The sequence below is a fragment of the Oncorhynchus gorbuscha genome, linkage group LG08 (genome assembly GCF_021184085.1).
Source record: "Oncorhynchus gorbuscha isolate QuinsamMale2020 ecotype Even-year linkage group LG08, OgorEven_v1.0, whole genome shotgun sequence".
Taxonomy (NCBI): Eukaryota; Metazoa; Chordata; class Actinopteri; order Salmoniformes; family Salmonidae; genus Oncorhynchus; species Oncorhynchus gorbuscha.
The window spans coordinates 28,340,988-28,364,390 of NC_060180.1; the positions used below are offsets into that span (position 1 = coordinate 28,340,988).

At 41.9% G+C, this 23,403-nt stretch overlaps 1 protein-coding gene across 2 annotated transcripts; it reads right to left on the reverse strand.

The window, feature by feature from the left end:
* Positions 1 to 58: 58 nt before the first annotated feature.
* On the reverse strand, positions 59 to 23,171 carry herc4 (HECT and RLD domain containing E3 ubiquitin protein ligase 4). 2 transcript variants are annotated; one of them, XM_046359039.1, is made up of 26 exons: positions 23,045 to 23,168; positions 22,891 to 22,939; positions 21,135 to 21,196; positions 20,753 to 21,039; positions 20,444 to 20,603; positions 20,129 to 20,205; positions 16,182 to 16,403; positions 15,997 to 16,088; positions 10,305 to 10,435; positions 9,875 to 10,035; positions 9,693 to 9,769; positions 9,308 to 9,435; positions 9,100 to 9,159; positions 8,737 to 8,848; positions 8,290 to 8,479; positions 5,257 to 5,435; positions 4,928 to 5,047; positions 4,713 to 4,811; positions 4,328 to 4,495; positions 3,975 to 4,118; positions 3,596 to 3,762; positions 2,081 to 2,147; positions 1,882 to 1,964; positions 1,466 to 1,649; positions 1,281 to 1,383; positions 59 to 1,166 (listed from the first exon to the last, which is right to left on the reverse strand). In XM_046359039.1, the coding sequence occupies exons 4-26, from the start codon at positions 20,976 to 20,978 to the stop codon at positions 958 to 960; spliced, it is 3,159 nt and encodes a 1,052-aa protein (XP_046214995.1). In that variant the 5' UTR covers positions 20,979 to 21,039; positions 21,135 to 21,196; positions 22,891 to 22,939; positions 23,045 to 23,168; the 3' UTR covers positions 59 to 957. The 2 variants fall into 2 exon arrangements, with proteins under 2 accessions (XP_046214995.1, XP_046214996.1); XM_046359040.1 differs by having other exon boundaries at positions 5,257 to 5,429; positions 22,891 to 23,171.
* Between the last annotated feature and the right edge of the window lie 232 nt (positions 23,172 to 23,403).

Consider the following 23,403-nt stretch of genomic DNA (forward strand, 5'->3'; position numbering starts at 1 on the left):
CATCGGTCAGGTGGTTGGATTATCTTGCGAAAGGAGAAATAAGCTTTTTGTGCGTATGGAAAATGTCGGGGATATTTTATTTCAACTCATGAAACATGGGACCAACACTTTACATGTGTTATTTTTTTTCAATCATACTTTCCCCAATGCCACATACACATGGAAAAGAAATCCATTAAGTGATGTATAACGTGAGCGTCATCTACAGTTTAGTGTAGTTTTTGTGAAGTAATTATAAAGCACCGAAGTGTTATCGCAATACACATTTTAGAAGAATTATATTGATAAACAAGTCATGTTGGTACTAGCCTATAATTTCCACAAAAATGCAATGTTTTAGAGCAGCATTCTAACAGTTGAAGCCAAAATTCATTTACACTTGGTCATACACACAATACCAATGGCTGTAATGTTTTATTTTTTTTATTTGTCTAGTTTTAAGGCTTACAGCCAAGAACTTCCACCCAACATCAAATGCTCACATTCATACCATGTTTTTACCATGGTAGATTCATTTCTATTCGTGGTAGAAATTGCTAAAGTAGAAGATTCATTTAATTCATGAACAGTGCTATATTGTGCCAGCTGAGCTTAAAGATTTTATACCAGAACTTTGGCCTATTTAGACAGGTTTATATCCAAACACGGGTAAAAGCTAATCTACAAGAGAAATATCAAACAATATGAATTGAATTTGAACTAAACTGGGTCTTCAATATTGTGACGTGTGAAACTGTAAATGATGCTGAAATATCGAAGCAAAGATTGGCCTTGAATTAGAAAGCCCTCAAGCCTCTTGCATAACCATTTGCCCACCTGCAAATGCTGCTTAGTCTGTTCCATTTCACGCCAGTGACAGTGCTGCAGTCTTAAAGCAGGAATCGAGTCAGTTGACGGGGCAAAGACGTGTGCATGTGACAGTCTGGGTGGAGCTAGGCATTATCTGTGTGCCATTTGTTAGGCCAGGTTGAAACCTTGATTGTGATCTATGGCTTGGAGAAGCTTGTTTTGGAGCGTCTCCCGGCTGCTGTATTTGGGCAGGTCCAATAGGTTGAAGCAGGTGTGTGCAACGGGCAGGTAGTGTTCCCCGCCTCCCGTGGGTTGGATCACCAGTTTCAGGCTTTTCATGCCCAGGATGGGAATGCGGTCACTTCCTGTGAGAAACACTGAAAATACAATACACATTACTTTAGTGCCAAAAGCATTTAAGCAGTAAATGTCACAATGCCATGCTAGCAGGGGCTATGACAGTCTGAATGCTTTCAAAGAGAGTGCCTTACGGAGAAAGAGCTTCTTCTTCTCCAAAGAGAGATCGTGGAACACCTCCCAGAAGAACTTAATGGTTGGATTTTCAGCCCAATACTCTCCTTTATACTCAGTGCTCTGGTGAAAGAAACAAATTCCATTACTGTACCACTCCAAGACCAATTTATATCATTCAAGCTAAATGGGGACACCTCTGTACCTTTTCAAGCTCTTTCCAATCGTAGTTGGTGTTGCCAATGACCATGGCCTGCAGTTCGTTGGGCTGGAACAGCTCCAGGACTTTGCCACCACACACTTTGTGGAAGCCTGCGAAAAAGGACTCGAAAAGCGCTGCCACTGATTTATTGAAGATGTAGTCCACGTATGCAGAGACAAACTCAGGCCTGAGGGGGAACGCCATGAAAAATAATATTCAGAAACGCATCAGCAGACACTCAGAGGCTCTCTACATATGTTTAGACACTCAGACAAGACATACGATTAAGCACCATTTTGTTACAGAACTACACATTTGTTCAAAAACTTTGAATCAAATCAATCCACTTAACATTCAGCCCGACTTTGTCGCTAAGTAGAAGTTCAATTAGAAGAACTTGGAATACCCTGTAAAAGTACCTGTTTGAGTTGTCAACACAGATATCCATGCCATTTGGAACCAGTTCTAAGACCTCTGTGGCGCCAAAGTTTTCCACTGTAACCTGAAACAAGTTGGACAAATTACATTGACTTCTCCTAGTAAGCCTTGCACACGTCACCCCTTTGCCATCTCTAGACAAGAGAAAGTACATTGATGTAAAAAAATGTTGAAACCTACGGTGAAGTTCAAGCAGAATGTGTCTTCAACATCATCGTCTGTGTAGTCTAGTAACTGCTGCAGACTCCTGGTTTTCAGTGAAAAAAGGGACAATTGCTCATACTACAGCCCACGGTGCAGTCGGAAAGTATGCAGACTCCTTGACGTTTTCCACATTGTTACGTTGATTGTTTTTTCTACTCAATCAACACACAATACCCCATAATGATAAAGCAAAAACAGGTGTGTAGAAATTTTTGCTAATGCATATAAAATAAAATGGAAATATCACAATTAAATAAGTATTCAGACCCTTTACTCACTACCTTGTTGAAGCACCTTTCACAGCGAGTCGAGTCTTCTTGGATATGATGTGACAAACTTGGCACACCTGTATTTGGGGAGTTTCTTCTATTATTCTCCGCAGATCCTCTCAAGCTCTGTCAGGTTGGATTGGGAGCGTCGCGGCACAGCTATTTTCAGGTCACTCCAGAGATGTTCAGTCGGGTTCAAGTCCGGGCTCCGGCGGGGCCACTCAAGGATATTCAGAGACTTGTCCCAAAGCCACTCCTGCGTTGTCTTGGCTTTGTGCTTGTTGTCCTGTTGGAAGGTGAAACTTCACCCCAAGTCTGAGGTCCTGAGCGCTCTGGAGCAGTTTTCATTAAGGATCTATCTTTCTCTCGATCCTGACTAGTCTCCCAGTCCCTGCCGTTGAAAAACATCAAAACATGATGCTGCCACCACCATGCTTCACCGTAGGAATGGTTCCAGGTTTCCTCCAGACGTAAAGCTTGGCCTTCAGGCCAAAGAGTTCAATCTTAGTTTCATAATACCAGAGAATCTTGTTTTTTATGGTCAGTGTCCTTTAGGTGCCTTTTGGCAAACTCTAAGCAGGTTGTAGAAACATCACAAGGATGATCAATGGAAACAGGATGCACCTGAGCTCAATTTTGAGTCTCATACCAAATGGTCTGAATACTTATGTAAAAAAAAAAATGTATTTTTATTTATCAATTCTAAAAACCTGTTTTCACTCTGATTATTGGTTATTGTGTGTAGATTGATGAGGGGAAACATTTATTTAATTATTTAATTTGAATAGGGAAGACAATATTTAAAGTTCCTTTAAATAGGGTATGGAAGTAGGTACCAGGGGCACTGGTTTGTGTCAAGAACTGCAACACTGCTGGGTTTTTCCAGTTTCCCGTGTATATCAAAAATGGTCGACCACCAAAAGGACATCCGGCCAACCTAACAACTGTGGGATGAAATGCTTTTGACACCTTGTATAGTCCATGCCCTGATGGGGTCCAATTGCAATTCAATACTAATGTTGGGTATTCTCAGTGTATAATTTGGAATAAACTTTTTTGAAACAATCAAATTTGCCAATTTGTCAACCTTCTCATATCCTCTGATGCTCAAAAATCTTCCACAACCATTTATATTTTATTGCACCATGAAAGCAATAAGCAGACTGAGCATCCACATTAGTGCTTAAGGGAAACCCCTGAGGTGCTTGACCCCTAAGCTGACCTCCCCACATCAGGCATCAGCTCCTTAAGATCATCCAACGTGGGGTTCCTCTTCAGCAGCTTCTTGTACAGGGCCACTGGGAAGTGGAGGTCCACGATGGTGAGGTTGTAGATGGCCAGCCCACAGATGACCCCGGTGAGGTGGAACAGGTCAATGTCCTCAAACGTCTGAGAGGAACATGGTCCATAGTGAGGAAATGCAACCAGGATGGTGTCCAAGCATACCAGTACTTCAGATTTTAAACAGAATACCACAACATAACATTACTGGGAATACCTCGACAAAGTGTCAACGTAAAGATAGAGAGTTTTCTGAAAGGGCACAACGCACATTTCACTGGAATGAAACAAGAGTGAAATGTATCAATAGAACAGTGTACCTTGTTTGCAAACCAGATCAGCCTGGACTCCTCGTAGTATCGGAACATGCCGTATTTGGGGTCCAGGAGCTCTCTCATGATGAGAAGGAAGAACTCCTTCCGCACACCACCTGCATCTACCGCCTCTTCTCCAACAAAGATCACCTGCATTGCAAAAACATAACCATCAACTCCAGCGTACATCTAGGACAGCAGTCTGATCTGACAAATTCAGGTTCAGGGTTGTGTTAGGCAACGGAAGAAAATAGGGGGGGGGGGGATAAGTCAGGATAAGATATGCTCATTTTTGTGTTGCTATAGCGTGCCCTAATGAACACAACCCAGGTGTGATGGCAGAGGGTAAACAGGCTAACCTTCAGAGGTTTCTTGTAGTCAACGTTCTTGGACTTCCTGAGGACATCCATGGTGTCCCCGACGATGTTCTCCCTCCTCACAATGAGGATGAGGCAGGGGTTAACAGACTCCACCACGGGAAGGAACATGGAGCTGAAGTTTTGCCGCTGTGCCTGGTCCACTGCCATCTAATGACACCAGAAATAATTCTAAATCCATTCAACCTCTACAGCGCTTTTCATTATACAGAAAAATCTCAAGGTGCTTGAAAAGCTAAACAAGCAAGCATAAGACAAAAAAAAGAGCTCAACCGTCATGGTGCAACTACAAGATAAATCATGGAAATTGTCACACGATCAATTATTTTGTTCAATGTGTAAAAACAAATGAGTCATTCATCCTTACCTGCATTTGAATAACAGCATCAGTTTGAAGCAGGGTGGTCTTCGCCTGGGCATCAAACACAAAGGGGTACTTACAGAGGGTGACCGCACTGTCATGAGCCTAAGGGGACAGAAGCAATAAATTAGTAATGACAGCATTTGTAAAAGATGAGATTCCATGGGTTCTCAATAATATTGTGCATTCAGGGATCGTAGTATTAAAGTTGCTCAACTCACCATAGAGTACATCTGCTGTTGAATCCATGTGATGTAGTCGTTTCGGATGTCTATCAGGTCATCCAACTCGTGAATGTAGAATTTGTCGTACTGTATGATATGTCCGGCTCTTTCGTTCACCTAGGAGATCAATAAAAATAAAATAAAACGGTTAACCCTGATGCATTTGAAGGAAAAGCAACCATTTTTTAAATTAAAACAATAAATGTTTCCGTCGATAACTAGGAGTAATGTGAGAAATGCTCTTCTACAGTATTGCTAGAATCACGCCATACAGCTCGGCCCCATAGTGTGAATCCGGCGTATGTGATTTGTGTATGAACACTCACAGCGTGCAGGATCTCCAGAAGCTTGAGTGCCGTGTCCAGGAAGCAGGTGAAGACCCTCTGCTCTGAGTGGGGGACTCCCACCTTGTGCATCTTCAGCAGGTAAACCACCACCACCTTATACAGCTCCACAAGCCTCTGGAAGACTGGGGCTTCGAATTGAGACCACCAGTTGCCTGGATCAGTACAGAGCAAAGCAAAGAGACGTAAGACAATTTGGATGCAAAAATCGAATAAACTAAGAGGTTTACCTGACCACATAGTAGAATCTATAAAAACACTTTGATTGAAATCAATATGTTGAATAATCACTCAAAATACCAAAACCTGCTAATACATCAATTAAATACCCAGACTTAATCTCTCTCTGAACAATTTGCTGCTCCATTATGTTCACCGAATATACAGCTGAAGTTGGAAGTTTACATACACTTCAGTTGGAGTCATTAAAACTCATTTTTCAACCACTCCACAAATTTCTTGTTAAAAACTATAGTTTTGTCAAGTCGGTTAGGACATCTACTGTGTGCATTGTTTACAGATTATTTCACTTATAATTCACTGTAACACAATTCCAGTGGGTCAGAAGTTTACATACACTAAGAATAACTGTGCCTTTAAACAGCTTGGAAAATTCCAGAAAATGATGTCATGGCTTTAGAAGCTTCTGATAGGCTAATTGACATCATTTGAGTCAATTGGAGGTATACCTGTGGATGTATTTCAAGGCCTACCTTCAAACTCAGTGCCTCTTTGCTTGACATCATGGGAAAATCAAAAGAAATCAGCCAAGATCTTAGAAAACAAAAATTGTAGACCTCTACAAGTATGGTTTATCCTTGGGAGCAATTTCCAAAAGCCTGAAGGTACCACGTTCATCTGTACAAACAACAGTACGCAAGTATAAACACCATGGGACCACACAGCCGTCATACCGCTCAGGAAGGTGACGCGTTCTGTCTCAGAGATGAACGTACTTTGGTACTAAAAATGCAAATCAATCCTAGAACAAAGGACCTTGAAGATGCTGGAGGAAACAGGTACAAAAGTATCTATATCCACAGTAAAGAGTCCTATATCGATATAACATGAAAGGCCGCTCGGCAATGAAGAAGCCACTGCTCCAAAACAGCCAGACTACGGTTTGCAGCTGCACATGGGGACAAAGATTGTACTTTTTGGAGAAATGCCCTCCTGTCTGATGAAATAAAATTAGAACTGTTTGGCCATAATGACCATCATTATATTTGGAGGAAAAAGGGGGATGCTTGCAAGCCGAAGAACACCATCCCACACCATGATGCTGTACAGGGGTGGCAGCATCATGTTGCGGGGGTGCTTTGCTGCAGGAGGGATCGGTGCACTTCACAAATTAGATGGCATCATGAGGCAGGAAAGTTATGTGGATATATTTAAGCAACATTTCAAGACATCAGTCAGGAAGTTAAAGCTTGGTCGCAAATGGGTCTTCCAAATGGACAATGACCCCAAGCATACTTTCAAAGTTGTGGCAAAATGGCTTAAGGACAACAAAGTCCAGGTATTGGAATGGCCATCACAAAGCCCTGACCTCAATCCTATAGAACATTTGTGGGCAGAAATGAAAAAGCGTGTGCGAGCAAGGCCTACAAACCTGACTCCGTTACACCAGCTCTGTGGAAGGCTACCCGAAACATTTGACCCAAGTTAAACAATTTAAAGGCAATACACTCAATTAGTATTTGGTAGCATGTAAACTTCTGACCCACTGGGAATGAGATGAAAGAAATAAAAGCTGAATTATATCATTCTCTCTACTATTATTCTGACATTTCACATTCTTAAAATAAATGTGAAATGTAAAACTGACTATCCTACCGATCCTCGACTTCGCCTATGTCATCTACAAAATAGCTTCCAACACTCTACTCAGCAAACTGGATGCAGTTTATCACAGTGCCATCCGTTTTGTCACTAAAGCACCTTATACCACCCACCACTGCGACCTGTATGCTCTAGTCGACTGGCCCTCGCTACATATTCGTCGCCAGACCCACTGGCTCCAGGTCATCTACAAGTCCATGCTAGGTAAAGCCCCGCCTTATCTCAGTTCACTGGTCACGATGGCAACACCCACCCGTAGCACGCGCTCCAGCAGGTGTATCTCACTGATCATCCCTAAAGCCAACACCTCATTTGGCCGCCTTTCGTTCCAGTTCTCTGCTGCCTGTGACTGGAACGAATTGCAAAAATCGCTGAAATTGGAGACTTTTATCTCCCTCACCAACTTTAAACATCTGCTATCTGAGCAGCTAACCGATCACTGCAGCTGTACATAGTCTATCGGTAAATAGCCCACCCAATTTTACCTACCTCATCCCCATACTGTTTTTATTTATTTACTTTTCTGCTCTTTTGCACACCAATATCTCTACCTGTACATGACCATCTGATCATTTATCACTCCAGTGTTAATCTGCAAAATTGTAATTATTCGCCTACCTCCTCATGCCTTTTGCACACAATGTATATAGACTCTTTTTTTCTACTGTGTTATTGACTTGTTAATTGTTTACTCCATGTGTAACTCTGTGTTGTCTGTTCATACTGCTATGCTTTATCTTGGCCAGGTCGCAGTTGCAAATGAGAACTTGTTCTCAACTGGCCTACCTGGTGAAAAAAAAAAGAAGGATTCGATCTTGCAACCTTTCGGTTACTAGCCCACTAGGCTACCCTGCCGCCCCAACAATGGGCTGCCATCAGTCAGGATGTGGCCCAGAAGTTCATTGACAGCATGCCAGGGATGATTGCAGAGGTCTTGAAAAAGAGTCAACACTGCAAATATTGACTCCCTGCATCAACTTAATGTAATTGTCAATAAAAGCCTTTGACACTTATGAAATGCTTGTAATTATACTTCAGTATTCCATAGTAACATTTGACAAAAATATCTAAAGACACTGAGGCAGCAAACTTTGTGGAAATTAATATTTGTGTCGTTCAAAACTTTTGGCCACGACTATATGTGAACTTCCAACTTCAACTGTAGCAACTTACCAAGCACCTTCAGTGGAGCCTCTTTCAGACTGATGAGTGCCTTGGCAAAAGGGATGGCCAGAGTCACATATGTGTTTGGGTCGCTGAAGAGAGGACACTCTGGCAGGGTGAGGTAGAGTCTCAGCGCCTCGATGTCTGGAGGGGAGCTGCTTAGTCTGGGAATCAGGTTCTTTTCCAGACTGGCTGCAATCTGACACATGAGAACACAGTGTAATGTTTAATGCTATAACAATTCATACAGAATGGTGTCAAACATACATCTATTGTAGTTAAGTGGATAACTGTCATTTTAGCCAGCCAGACTTATAATATACTGACTCCCTTTATTTGCACCACTAATTGGAATACCCTACAATGCTAAAGCGTCGACAAATGTCATAACATGATGAATATTTTTTGGTAAACCATACTTCAAAATGTAATTACTCTCGGCCATATACAAGTCACCTGCTGTGCAACTTCTGGATAGTCATGTTGAACGACTCTATGAAACAAGAGGCGAGCCATGTTCATGTCCACCCCTGAGCATTTACTGCTCGTGTTGTAGTGATCTGGATGGCTACACAAAACAGAGGTTCTCTTCAGTAAAACATGCATCAATGACAATAGAACATAGCAAAAGCTTTAATTCATAGAGTAAATGTTGACACTTCAGAAATCGTCAATGAACACGCAGACTGATCGTCCCATTTCAGTTGAAGGCAGACAGTTGTATCCTCCTTTCCCAAAGTTTTTCTTCTTCAATTTTTTTAATTTTATCATTTCAATACTTTCAGTAACATTTTCAAAGTGAAGTGTAATTGATATTACCTGCCAGAGAGAAAGCTTCCATTGAGGCAACTTGCAGAGGAAAACACAAGATCAATCTCGCTACAAGAAAAAAGTCAAAGAAAAACAGTGTTCAACACAGTCTCATGCAGATACACAATCTAGCTGGGACCAAAAAAAAAAGCCACTGTTCATCCATACTATAGCTAATTCTAATTTATGAGCGTATTTTGAGAAGTGAGGATTTTACTTGGAAATCTCTTGTGGGAGTCTTCCGTGTGTATAATGGTTCAGCCATCTCTGAGTGAGATCAGCAGATAAGGTGCATATGTGTCTTCTGGGATCTGGTATTCTGATGTCGTCAGGCACCAGAGGGTTCTAGCAGAATAAATTGTATTAAATTACTTAGAAACGACAAAAAGTAAACCATTTCACTATCATGAACATGTAAACGGTAAGCATTGACATGTTTTCAGCACGTGCAAGTCTTTCTGACATGTTTACAAACTGTATCACCAAAATCACCAAATAGGATTGGCAACACTTCATGTAAAAATAAATAAAACATTTGTTAGCGCAGAACCTTAGTTATGAGGACTCTTGATAAATTAGGGCTGATGGGGTATGAAAATGACCTGGGGAGTGTAACAGTGGGCAAAGCTCTGGTCCCCTCCAGCATAGATCCTCTTAACACAGCAGCCCTGCTCCATGTCTGGAATATAAAGTTATGATCAGTCTTCTGAATCAAAGATTCAAATTAGATGCAGAAACTTGAAGTGTTTACCTGTGGAACCCGTCTGAGGGGGCCTGCACTAACCTGCGATTGTGGGCGTCGGGCCATTGTAGGCCACCCAGGGGCCTTTGACTGGGGCAGGGCTGTTCCTGTTGGATGTGGAGCGTGTACCGAGCTGCCCGTTCCCTCCCAGCCCAAATGAATCCATCTTTCCAGAGGAGGGGATGAAGGCCAGAGTGTGCTGTCTTGAAAGGACATACAAAATATCACAAATGTTTCTCAAGACACCATGTGTTCTATGATATTAGTGTTTTAGGAACTTTGAAATGTCAGCCCAAATACTTGTGTCCCCCAGATACCATAGGTTTCAGATGCATGCATTTCCCCTCACGCTACACATGATTTTCAAAATCTTTCTGGAGACTATGGACTTGGTGAATCTGCTTTGTGTATTCTAAAACAAACCAGTGCCACATTTGAAAGCAGAGACAGCGCAGCAGACAGTGTGCTGTACCTTCCACAGGATATCTGTGTGACTACATTTCCCATGAGCTCAAACACCTTCCTGGGGTTGATCTCATGGTTTGTAGTGTTATGTCCAAGCTGGCCATACCCTCCTGCTCCAAATGTAAACACACCTCCTTCCTATGAAAGAAACAAAACAAAATCTTAAGGAGGTGAAAGGGGTTTCAGAATGTACACGAAACATAAATATAAATGCAACATGTAATGTGTTTGTCCCATGTTTAATGAGCTGAAATAAAAGATACCAGAAATGTTCCACACACACAAAGCAGGTGTGGCATATCAAGAAGCTGATTAAAACAGCATGATCATTACACAGGTGCACTTTTTGCTGGGGACAATCAAAGCCCACTGAAATGTGCAGTTGTCACAACACCACAGATGTCTCAAGTTGAAGGAGTGGGCAATTGGCATGCTGACTGCAGGAATGTCCACCAGAGATGTTGCCAAAGAATTAAATGTTCATGTATCTACCATAAGCCGCAGTATTTGGCAGTATGTCCAACTGGCCTCACAATAGCAGACCATGTGTATGGGGTCTTGTGGAAGAGCGGTTTGGTGGGGTTAATGTATGGGCAGGCATAACCTACGGACAATGAACACAATTGCATTTTATTTATGGCAATTTGAATGCACAGAGATACTGTGACGAGATCCTGAGGCCCATTTTCGTGCCATCCATCTGCCACCATCACCTCAGGTTTCAGCATAATGATGCACGACCCCATGTCGCAAGAATCTGTACACAATTCCTGGAAGCTGAAAATTACCCAGTTCTTCCATGGCCTGCATACTCAGATGTTATCCATTGAGTAGGTTTGGGATGCTGTGGATCGACATGTTCACGACAGTGTTCCAGTTCCTGCCAATATCCAGCAACTTCGCACAGCCATTAAAGAGTGGGACAACATTCCACAATCAACAGCCTGATCACATTATGCGAAGGAGAGGGGTCGTGCTGCATGAGACAAATAGTGGTCACACCAGATACTGACTGGTGTTCTGATCCACGCCCCTACCTTTTCGTTAAGGTACACTACATGACCAAAAGTATGTGGACACCTGCTTGTCAAACATCTCATTCCAAAAACATGGGAATGCATATGGTGTTGTTCACCCCTTTGCTGCTATAACAGCCTCCACTCTTTTGGGAGGCTTTCCACTAGATGCTGGAAGATTGCTGCAGGGGCTTGCTTCCATTCAGCCACTAGCATTAGTGAGGTTGTGCACTGATGTTGGGCGATTAGGCCTGGTTCGGAGTCAGCGTTCCAATTCATCCCAAAGGTGTTCGATGGGATAGAGGTCAGGGCTCTGTGCGGGCCAGTCAAGTTCTTCCACACCGATAGACAGACCATTACTGTATGGACCTTGCTTTGTGCCTGGGGGCATTGTCATACTGAAACAGGAAAGAGCCTTCCCCAAACTGTTGCCACAAAGTTGGAAGCACAGAATCGTCTAGAATGTCATTGTATGCTGTAGCGTTAAGATTTCCCTTTATTGGAACTAAGGGGCCTAGCCTGAACAATTATTCCTCCTTAACCAAACTTTAGTTGGCACTATGCAGTCGGGCAGGTAGCCCACTTCTGTAGCTCAGTTGGTAGAGCATGGCGCTTGTAGCGCCAGGGTAATGGGTTCGATCCCCGGGACCACCCATACGTAGAATGTATGCACACATGACTGTAAGTTGCTTTGGATAAAAGCGTCTGCTAAATGGCATATATTAATAATATATTATATATTATTATAGGTAGCGTTCTCCTAGCATCTGCAAAAAAACAAATTAGTCCGTCGGACTGCCAGATAGTGAAGCGTCATTCATCACTACAGAAAACGCGTTTCCACTCCTCCAGAGTCCAACGGCGGCAGCTTTACACCACTCCAGCCAATTCTTGGCATTGCGCATGGTGATCTTAGGCTTGTGTGTGGCTGCTCGGTCATGGAAACACATTTCATGAAGCTCCTGATGAACAGTTATTGTGCTGACGTTGCTTCCAGAGGCCGTTTTGAACTCGGTAGTGAGTGTTGCAATCGAGGAAGACAATTTTTAGGCGCTACGCACTTCAGTTCTGTGAGCTTGTGTGAGCTACCACTTCACGGCTGAGCCGTTGTTGCTCCTAGACGTTTCCACTTCACAATACAGCCCTGACAGTTGACCGGGGAAGCTCTAGCAGGGCAGAAATTTGAAAGTCAGAGCTCTTCAGTAAAGCCATTCTACTGCCAATGTTTGTCTATGGAAATTGCATGAATGTGTGCTCGATTTTAAACACCTGTCAGCAACAGGTGTGGCTGAAATAGCCGAATTCACTCATTTGAAGGGGTGTCCACATCATTTTGTATAGATAGTGTATCTGTGACCTACAGATGCATATCTGTATTCCCAGTCATGCGAAATCCATAGATTAGGGCCTAATGAATTTATTTCAATTGACTGATCTACTTATATGAATTCTCTCAGTAAAAACTTTGAAATTGCTGCATGTTGCATTTATATTTTTGTTCAGTAGGAATGAAATAATGCACAGTGCCTTCAGAAAGTATTCATACCCCTCTACTTATTCCACATTTTGTTGTGTTACAGCCTGATTTCAAAAAGGGATTACCTTTTTTTCTCCTTCCCCCTCATGCATTGACACACAATACCCCTTAATGACAAAGTTAAAATATGTTAGATATTTTTGGCAAGTTATTTAAAATTAAAAGACAGAAATATCAAATTTACATAAGTATTCACACTCGAGTCAACACTTTGTGAAAGCACCTTTGTCAGCGATTACAGGTTTGAGTCGTCTTGTGTATGTCTATCAGCTTTGCACATCTGGATTTGGGGATTTTCTCCCATTCTTCCTTATAGAACTTGAGAAAATGTGCTAAGTAGGATGGGGAGCGACAGTGAACAGCCATCTTCAAGTCTTTCCACAGATTTAATGGGACTCAAGTCTGGGCTTTGGCTGGGCCACTCAGAGACACTTGTTCTAAAGCCATTTCAGTGTTGCTTTGGCTGTATGCTTGGGGTCATTGTCCTGTTGGAATATACTCTTTGCCCCAGTCTAAGGTCATTTGCACTCTGAAGCAGGTTCTCATCAAGGATTTGCCTATATTTGGCTCCATTCATTGTTCCCTCTATCCTTACCAGTCTCCCAGTCTCTGCCACTGAAAAGCATCCTCATAGCATGATGCTGCCACCACCATGCTTCACGGTAGAGATGGTGTTAGACGGGTGATGAGCGGTGTCTGGTTCTCTCCAGACATAGTGCTTTGTATTCAGACTAAAGAGTTATATTTTTGTCTAATCAGACCACAGAATATTTTGCCTTATGAGCTGTCTTTCACGTGCCTTTTTGGAAACTCCAGGCGTGCAGTCATGTGCCTTTTTCTAAGGAGTGGCTTCCGTCTGGCCACCCTCCCATAAAGCCCAGATTGGTGAAGTGCTGTAAAGACTTGTTTTACTGGCAGGTTCTCCCATCCCAACCAAGGAACTCCATAGTTCTGTCAGAGTTGTCATTGGTCACCTCCAGGGAGAGTCTTGGTATTTCCATATTTTTTTCCATTTCCTAATCAACACTAGAAATGGTTTAATATCCTTCCCCAGATATACACTGAACAAAACATTGGGAACACCTGCTCTTTCCATAACAGACTGACCAGGAAAAGGCTATGATCCCTTCTCACTTGTTAAATCCACTTCAAATCAGAGGTGAAGGGAAGGACACAGGTTAAAGGATTTATAAACCTTAAGAAGATTGAGCCATGGATTGTGTATGCGTGTCATTCAGAGGGTGAATGGGAAAGACAAAAGATTGAAGTGCCTTTGGAATGGGGTATAGTAGTAGGTGCCAGGCGCACTGGTTTGAGTGTGTCTAGAACTGCAAAGCTGCTGGGTGGACTCCAACCAAGTTGTAGTGCCATCTCAAGGATGATCAAAGGAAATTGAATGCACATTAGCTCAATTTGGAGTGTCATAGCAAAGCGGTGTGAAAGCTTACAATAAAAGTCCAAAGTTTGGACACACCTACTCATTCAAGGGTTTTTATTTTTACATTGTAGAATAATAGTGAAGACATCAAAACTTTGAAATAACACATACGAATCATGTAGTAACATTAAACAAAAAAATAATAATTAAATCAATATATATTTGAGATTTTACATTCTTCAAAGTAGCCACCCTTTGCCTTGATGACAGCTTTGCACACTCCTGGCATTCTCTCAAACAACTTCATCTGGAATGCTTCTCCAACAGTCTTGAAGGCATTCCGACATATGCCGAGCACTTGTTGGCTGCTTTTTCTTCACTCCGCGGTCCAACTCATCCCAACCCATCGCAGTTGGGTTGAGGTCAGATGATTGTGAAGGCCAGGTCATCTGATGCAGCACTTCATCACTCTCCGTCTTGGTCAAATAGCCCTTACACAGCCTGGAGGTGTGTTGGGTCATTGTCCTGTTGAAAAACAAATTATAGTCCCACTAAGCGCAAACCAGATGGGATGGCGTATCGCTGTGGTAGCCATGCTGGTTAAGTGTGCCTTGAATTCTAAATAAAATCACTGACAGTGTCACCAGCAAAGCACCCCCACACCATCACACCACCTCCTCCATGCTTCACGGTGGGAAACATGTGGAGATCACCAGTTTACCTACTCTGCGTCTCACAAAGACATGGCGGTTACAACCAAAAATCTCTAATTTGGACTCAGACCAAAGGACAGGTTTCCACCGGTCTAATGTCCATTGCTCGTGTTTCTAAGTCTCTTCTTTTTGGTGTCCTTTAGTAGTGGTTTCTTTGCAGCAATTCAACCATGAAGGCATGATTCACGCAGTCTCCTCTGAACAGTTGATATTGAGTTGTGTTTGTTACTTGAACTCTGTGAAGCATTTATTTGGGCTGCAATTTCTGAGGCTGGTAACTAATGAACGTATCCTCTGCAGCAGTTAACTCTGAGTCTTCCTTTCCTGTGGCAGCCCTCATGAGAGCCTGTTTCATCATAGAGCTTGATGATTTTTGCAACTGCACTTGAAGAAACGTTTAAAGTTATTGAAATGTTCTGGATTGACGGCACTTCATGTCTCAAAGTAATGATGGGATGTCATTTCTCTTTGCTTATTTGAGCTGTTCTTGCCATAGCTCTATTTGGTAAAAGACCAAGTCCATACTATCTTCTGTATACCGCCCCTACCTTGTGTTGTTACAACTGATTGGCTCAAACGCATTAAGGAAAGAAATTCAACAAAGTAATTTCTAAGAAGGCACACCTGTTAATTGAAATGCATTACAGGTGGCTACCTCGAATCTGGTTGAGAGAATGCCAAGAGTGTGCAAAGCTGTCATCAAGGCACAGGGTGGCTACTTTGAAAAATCTCCATACGCGTTATTTCATAGTTTTGTAGAAAATAGTACAAATAACTAAAAACTCTGAAATGAGTAGATGTGTCCAAACTTTTGACTGGTTCATTTTCAATAAATATGCAGAACTTTCTAAAAATGTTTTTTCACTTTGTCATTATGGGGTAGTGCGTCTAGATGGGTGTGAGAAAAAAAAAAAAAAAAAAAAACTATCATCCATTTTGAATTCAGGCTGTAACAAATCATTGAGTAAGTCGAGGGGTATGAATACTTTCTGAAGACACGAAGTGTAGTTATATTTAAGAGTACACTACTACCTCACTGTGTAAGAGGAAGTTACCTTTGTAAGTGCGGCAGTGTGGTCCTCCCCACAGCAGATGTAGCTAACCCTCTGTGTCCTGAGGGACTTGAGCTGGGCTGGATAATACCGATCTGAAATATTATTTGGTTTAATGTTATATCTTCTGGCTTCTTTTCAAAACAGATTAACAGTGAGTCACAGGAAAGTTGCTTAGTCAGTCTTACCATTGTTGTCATTGAGGCCGAGTTGCCCAAACTTGTTGCGCCCCCAGCCAAATACGGCCCCTGAGAATGTGAGGGCAAAGCTGTGAGCACCCCCTGCTGAGATCTGGATGAAGGGAATCCCCTGTAAAGACTGGATGACTTGGGGAGTAGAGATGCCTTGTCCAGCTACTCCCAGCCCTAGTTGTCCGTATCGGTTTTGTCCCCATGAATAGACTTGACCTCCTAAACAAGGGAACAGATTTGAAGTATTTAATATAAGATGGGAAACCTAATCAAGCAAATCGTTCAGAAAATTCCCTGTTTATGTCTAATCAAACCAGACAGAAAGTGAATGCATAATCTGGAGTAGTCTATTATCCCCGGGGGGAAATTCAAGTTAGTTGTGTTCGAAGTCCTTGGGTGCATTTGGATAGTTTCTGAGATGTATATTTTTTTCCCTTTCCTAAGTGACTTTACCTTGACCTCGTTTGAAAACGTCAGAGTTTAAGGTAAAGATGGGAGGGACAGTCACTAAAGCCAGGTGTACACGACTTTCAGAAATAAGAAAATAAATATATCACTGAGCCTCTCCCATTAAACAACTATTTTTCCTGTCGTGTCGCTCACACTAAACGATGTGGCACAGGCAGAGGTCACAACACTACAAGATTCTTTACTAGGTCGTGAGGATTCTCCGTACCACACTGTCTCGCCAAAACAATGATGTGATAACATTTTAAGTAGCTATAACCAGATGTAGCTCAAAGCAGCCTTAAGCGTGAATGTCTAACTGGAAAGAGTTTGTCATACAGTGTTGAAATACTGTATCTAGCCAACATTTTGAATTGAATAACATTGCTTGTGGTCTTCAGAGCTGTAACGATTTGACACTTTGGCGAGTACAAAACACATGCTAGTGGAAAGCCTAGTCGACGCGCTCTCTCAAATAGACACATTCTGGATGATGAACTTCATCATCGCACTGACTTCTTTTCTGGCGAGCTCCGATTGGCTATTGCTGATCGTCCAAACTTGTCATTGCACATCTCACACTGCAGATTTTGTGCCGATAAAATGAAACATTTGAAAATATTGGAGTGTCTGGGACTGCTCAAAGATGAGATCGGTAGCCCACGGATTGAGTCTCTGACATGCTCACATTAAACGAGCGTCGGTAATGTCCGCATGCCACGAGTAGGCAACAACATTGAGATTTTGTCTCAGATCTTAAAAACTTGTCTGGGACTGCTAAATTGGGGCCAAATTTGTATAGTGTACACCCGGTTTAAGGAAAAGCAAGAAGAGGATAGGGTTCGATTTAATCTGTTCATCCTCATTCATGCCTCACTGATAAAATTGTATTAGTCACATGCGCTGAATACAACAGGTGTAGGTAGACCTTACAGTGAAATGCTTACTTACGAGCCCCTAACCGACAGTGTGGTTTCAAAGAATATAGATAAGCGATAAAAATAACAAGTAATTAAAGAGCAGCAGTAAAAAAAGAGCAATATATGCAGGGGGGTGCCGGTACAGAGTCAATGTATGGGGGCGCCGGTTAGTTGAGGTAGCATGTACATTTGAAGTCAGAACTCAGTTTTTCACAATTCCTGACATTTAATCCTAGTAAAAATTCCCCATCTTTGGTCAGTTAGGATCACCACTTTATTTTATGAATGTGAAATGTCAGAATAATAGTAGAGAATGATTTATTTCAGCTTTTATTTCTTTCATCACATTCCCAGTGGGTCAGAAGTTTATGTACACTCAATTAGTATTTGGTAGCATTGCCTTTAAAATTGTTTAACTTGGGTCAAATGTATCAGTTAGCCTTTCACAAGCTTCCCACAATAAGTTGGGTGAATTTTGGTCCATTCTTCCTGACAGAGCTGGTGTAACGGAATCAGGTTTGTAGGGCTCCTTGCTCGCACACGCTTTTTCAGTTCTGCCAACAAATTTTCTATGGGATTGAGGTCAGGGCTTTGTGATGGCCATTCCAATACCTGGACTTCATTGTCCTTAAGCCATTTTGCCACAACTTTGGAAGTATGCTTGGGGTCATTGTCCATTTGGAAGACCCATTTGCGACCAATCCTTAACTTCCTGACTGATGTCTTGAGATGTTGCTTCAATATATCCACAATTTTCCTACCTCATGATGCCATCTATTTTGTGAAGTGCACCAGTCCCTCCTGCAGCAAAGCACCCCCACAACATGATGCTGCCACCCCCATGCTTCACGGTTGGGATGGTCTCCTTCGGGTTGCAAGCCTCCCCATTTTCCCTCCAGACATAACGATGGTCATTATGGCCAAACAGTTCTTTTTTTTGTTTCATCAGACCAGGGGACATTTCTCCAAAAAGTACAATCTTTGTCCCCATGTGCAGTTGCAAACCATAGTCTGGCTTTTTTATGGCGGTTTTGGAGCAGTGGCTTCTTCCTTGCTGAGTGGCCTTTCAGGTTATGTCGATATAGGACTTGTTTTACTGTGGATATAGATAATTTCGTACCTTTGCTGTTGTTCTGTGATTGATTTGCACTTTTCGCACACCAAAGTACGATCATCTCTAGGAGACAGAACACGTTGTCTTTGACCTGAGCGTTCTGACGGCTGTGTGGTCCATTGGTGTATATACTTGCATACTATTGTTTGTACAGATGAACGAGGTACCTTCAGGCATTTTGAAATTGCTTCCAAGGATGAACCTGACTTGTGGAGGTCTACAAACAAATGTTTGAGGTCTTGGCTGATTTATTTGGATTTTCCCATGTCAAGCAAAGAGGCACTGAGTTTGAAGGTAGGCCTTGAAATACATACACAGGTACACCTCCAATTGACTCAAATGATGTCAATTAGTATATCAGAAGCTTCTAAAGCCATGACATCATTTTCTGTAATTGTCCAAGCTGTTTAAAGACACAGTCAACTTAGTGCATGTAAACTGACCCACTGGAATTGTGTTACAGTGAATTATAAGGGAAATAATCTGTCTAAACAATTGTTCGAAAAATTACTTGTGTCATGCACAAAGTAGATGTCCTAACAGACTTGCCAAATCTATAGTTTGTTAACAAGACATTTGTGGAGTGGTTGAAAAACGAGTTTTAATGATTCCAACCTAAGTGTATGTAAACTTCCAACTTCAACTGTAAGTGCTACAGGTCGGTAGTCATTTAGGCAGGTTACCTTTGTGTTCTTGGGCACAGGCACTATGGTGGTCTGCTTAAAACATGTTGGTATTACAGACTTAGACAGGGAGAGGTTGAAAGTGCCTTGTGAATGTTGACCCGTCTAAAGGTATTACTCAAATCGGCTGCGGAGAGTGTGATCACAGTCTTACGGTACAGCTGGTGCTCTCATGCACATTTCAGTGTTATTTGCCTCGAAGTGAGCATAGAAGTAGTTTAGCTCGTCCGGTAGGCTCGTATCACTGGGCAGCTCTCAGCCATGCTTCCCATCATAGTCTAATGGTTTGCAGGCCCTGCCACATCCGACGAGCGTCAGAGCCGGTGTAGTACGACTCGATCTTAGTCCTGTATTGATGCTTTGCATGATTGATGGTTCGTCAGAGAGCAAAGCGGGATTTCTTATAAGCTTCCGGGTTAGAGTCCCACTCCTTGAAAGAGGCAGCTTTCTGCCACTTTCAGATGTCACTAAACTGAAATATAAAGCATGAATGAAGCAACATTTTATTTATCTATCCACATGTATGAAACAAACTCACAATAATGATGATAATTTAGTGGCATTGAATCGTGTTGAGTAAACGTTTCAGAGAATTTCCCACAATTATCTTTAGGCTGAGTTCTGCTGAAAACCGTCAAAGGATAGTCCTGTGCATCCTTGGCAAAGGGAAGTAGGTAAGGAATGATAGAGCGTCCTTTCATTTTTCCTTGCTACCCGTCAAAAGTCAAAGGCATTAAGAACTTTCCTTTGCCTTAAAGGACTATTCAAATGTCCCCTTACCTCTAGACAGAGCATGGGAGTGCCGATATCCACAGGCTACCTGAGCAATTTCTACATCTGATAAACTCTTGATGTTTCTGAGAAAAAAAAAAGAAAGTCCATTAAAGTAAAGTAATCATTATGCTGTTGTGAAATATATCTATACTACATGTCAGGCACGTCACAAATCACTTATTTTAATTTTTTAAATACCACAATGCAAAGGGTATCGGTACAAATGGGGTCATGTTCATACACGTTGATTTGTACGCATATAATTTATGAACAGCATTATGCTTGAACTCCCTGAGGACTTTAAAGTATTATTTTATTCACCTGGGCACACGTACACATTCTTCGAAGTTTGCAAGGCCCAGCTGTCCATCTGTGGCCAAGCCCCATGCAAACACTTGTCCTTTGTCATTCAGTGCAAGTGTATGGGCCTCCCCACATGACACTGCCACAATGTTCTGTGCATCTAGTGCCACAACCTGCTCTAAGGGGAACACAAAGCATTTAACATGTTTAACACGTGTTTAACACATCGATTTACCACAGTTAATCTAAAGATAGTTTTCAACCAAATGTGGCGTTAGACTGACCCATTTTGGTTTAATTAGAGTAAGGGGAGCATGCAACACTTACCTGGTTTCTTTCGAGACTTCTCGTGGCCCAGCTGCCCAATGTCATTGCAGCCACAGGTGTACACAGTCCCGTCTCCCAGTAGAAATGTGGTGTGCCGTCGGCCACATCCGATATCACACACCTGCTTCCCATGAAAGAAATCACATTTCCGGGGCTCCACCACAATCTCCTCATCGATCCCGCCCAAACCTAGCTGACCGAAGGAAGCATTTCCCCAACACAGCATTGCCACCACCCCCCCTCTAGCCCCACTCCTGGTGTGGACCAGGTCAACAGGATTACAGTCCCTGTGAAAGGATGAGAGAAATAGCGAAGAGTCAAATAAATTACATGACGAGGTCTGTTAAGGAGCACAAAATTGTCAACATCCAGAAATACATACGTTGTGGCAAAGAAGTCCTGATATCAAGTTGTATATACTTGGGCCATCTGTGACTGGGGAATCTGTGATGGAAAGCACCAGAAACAGACTGAAATAGTCTTGTAAATACTGTCACATTACACAACAGATTGAATGACCACAGAACAGCATTCCAGAGTACGATGTTTGTGTGACATCATCCTGTGCAGTGCACTAAATTAACCCTTGAATCATGACAATGAGGATCCCTCCATTTTTTATCTGGGGTTGATTAATACCCTACTGATCCTATAATTCACTCACTTCTGTAACGGCCCACATTTAGGTTACTTAAGCAGAAGAATGAATGCCCCACCCTTTGCTGATAAGGAATGTTTAAAGCACTATTTTAGTGATCTGATGAGGTATTTTTATGAGCGAAGATGTCTCATTGTTAACTTATATGAATGTGTGATGTTTATCTAGTGCTGTATATGATTTATATGAATATAAAAGGCCTCGCAATGCTGGAGGTGTGCGGTTATTCTCAAAAATTTGTTTAGTATCCCCTAGAAAGGTCTGGAACATCTTTACTGCGGTGCAGTTCAGATTCTTATCTCACGTGTTGATAGACACCAGTTAAAATGTCACTGAGGTGTCAGTTGTGTCTGTTGTTTTCACAAGTATAAGTACAGGTCTATCTACTTGCTAAACGACTTCATGGCATTGCAAGTGTGATAGCCTGGAATCTTCTCTGACAGAGTAGTTAGCTAGCCACTATAATTAGAATGCCTCCGTCAGGTGTGCGGTAAGTGTTTTACCCCATGGAGTTCCCCATTAGATCAAGGGGATGAATTAATTACTTATATATATATATATTTCTTTTTTTGCACTAACAGGGCCCTACACCCTCACACATAACATGCACATATATTTATACAGACTACACATCCACTCACATACAAGCTGCTGCTACTCTGTTTATACTATATCCTGTTGCCTAGTCACCTTACCCCTATACATATCTACCACCATCACTCCAGTATCCCTGCACATTTTAAATATTGTATTGGAACTGACCCTGTACTTTGTGGAATGGCTTGTTTAATAATAATATTTAAAATTGTTTTGTTCCCCTGACACTTGCCCTAGAATACTTGTATAATTCCATGTTGTAGAAGCAAATGTCTTAATGTCACATGCACAAGTAACGTTACAGTGAAATACCTTTCTTGCAAACTCAACCCAATAATCAATAACGATTTAATACTTACTTATTGAGTTCTTCATATTTCTCGTGTTTTTTTTCTAGTATTACATCTTTATTGATTATTGGGTTGAGTTCGCAAGAAAGGCATTTCACTGTAACGTTACTTGTGCATGTGACATTAAGAGATCTGCTTCTACAACATGGAATTATACAAATATTCTAGGGCAAGTGTCAGGGGAACAAAACCATTTGAAATATTATTATTAAAAACAAACCATTCCGCAAAGTACAGAAATAACTTACCATCTAAAAAGGGAACATAATGATGCCTCCAATTATAAGGGCTGTACTATTATTTCACGACACAAGTCAGCTAGTTAACATTTTTAGCTAGCCATCTAGCTACAGCGATCCACCGTTCAGTTGTCCGCGGGCAGCACCGCAGTGCCTGCGTTCTAACTGGCTGTTAATCAAGACAGACCTTCACATGTAAGTTATATGGCTAACTAGCAGTTAACCCACACTAGCTGCCTAAATAGCTAAATATGCACAAACCCCGCCTATGTGCCGCAAATGGATTCAGCTTACCTGTTGCTAGCCAATGCAATGGTGGCAAACGATGGCACACACGAAAGGTCTGAAATGTATTTCTTGTATTAGCAAAATTTCGATGACCAGACTTGCTCGGAATGTGTAAAATGTAGATAGTCATTGAGATCAGGCAACTGCTGGCGCCACATACCAAAATCGTTTGCTATGCACTGTCATATTAATGACTGTAGCTTTATATGCCGTGTCATACACACAGAAGAGCTCTCGAACATACGGTAATCAAAGACTGTAACGTTCTAGAGTTTTTAGAAACTGGATGTGACGACAAAGCCACCCTCTTCTTCTTCTTCTCTGGTATAATGATGTGCGTTCCGCCACCTAATGTGCGGGGGGATGACAAAGATCCCAAAAATAACAAATTAATGCAGCGTAAAAAATATCCATACAAACGATCAAAAATATATTTTAACTAAACAAAATCAACCTTCTTTTCTGTTAAAATCCAAAATTCGAATCAGATCCCTAATAATAATAATAATAATAATAAAT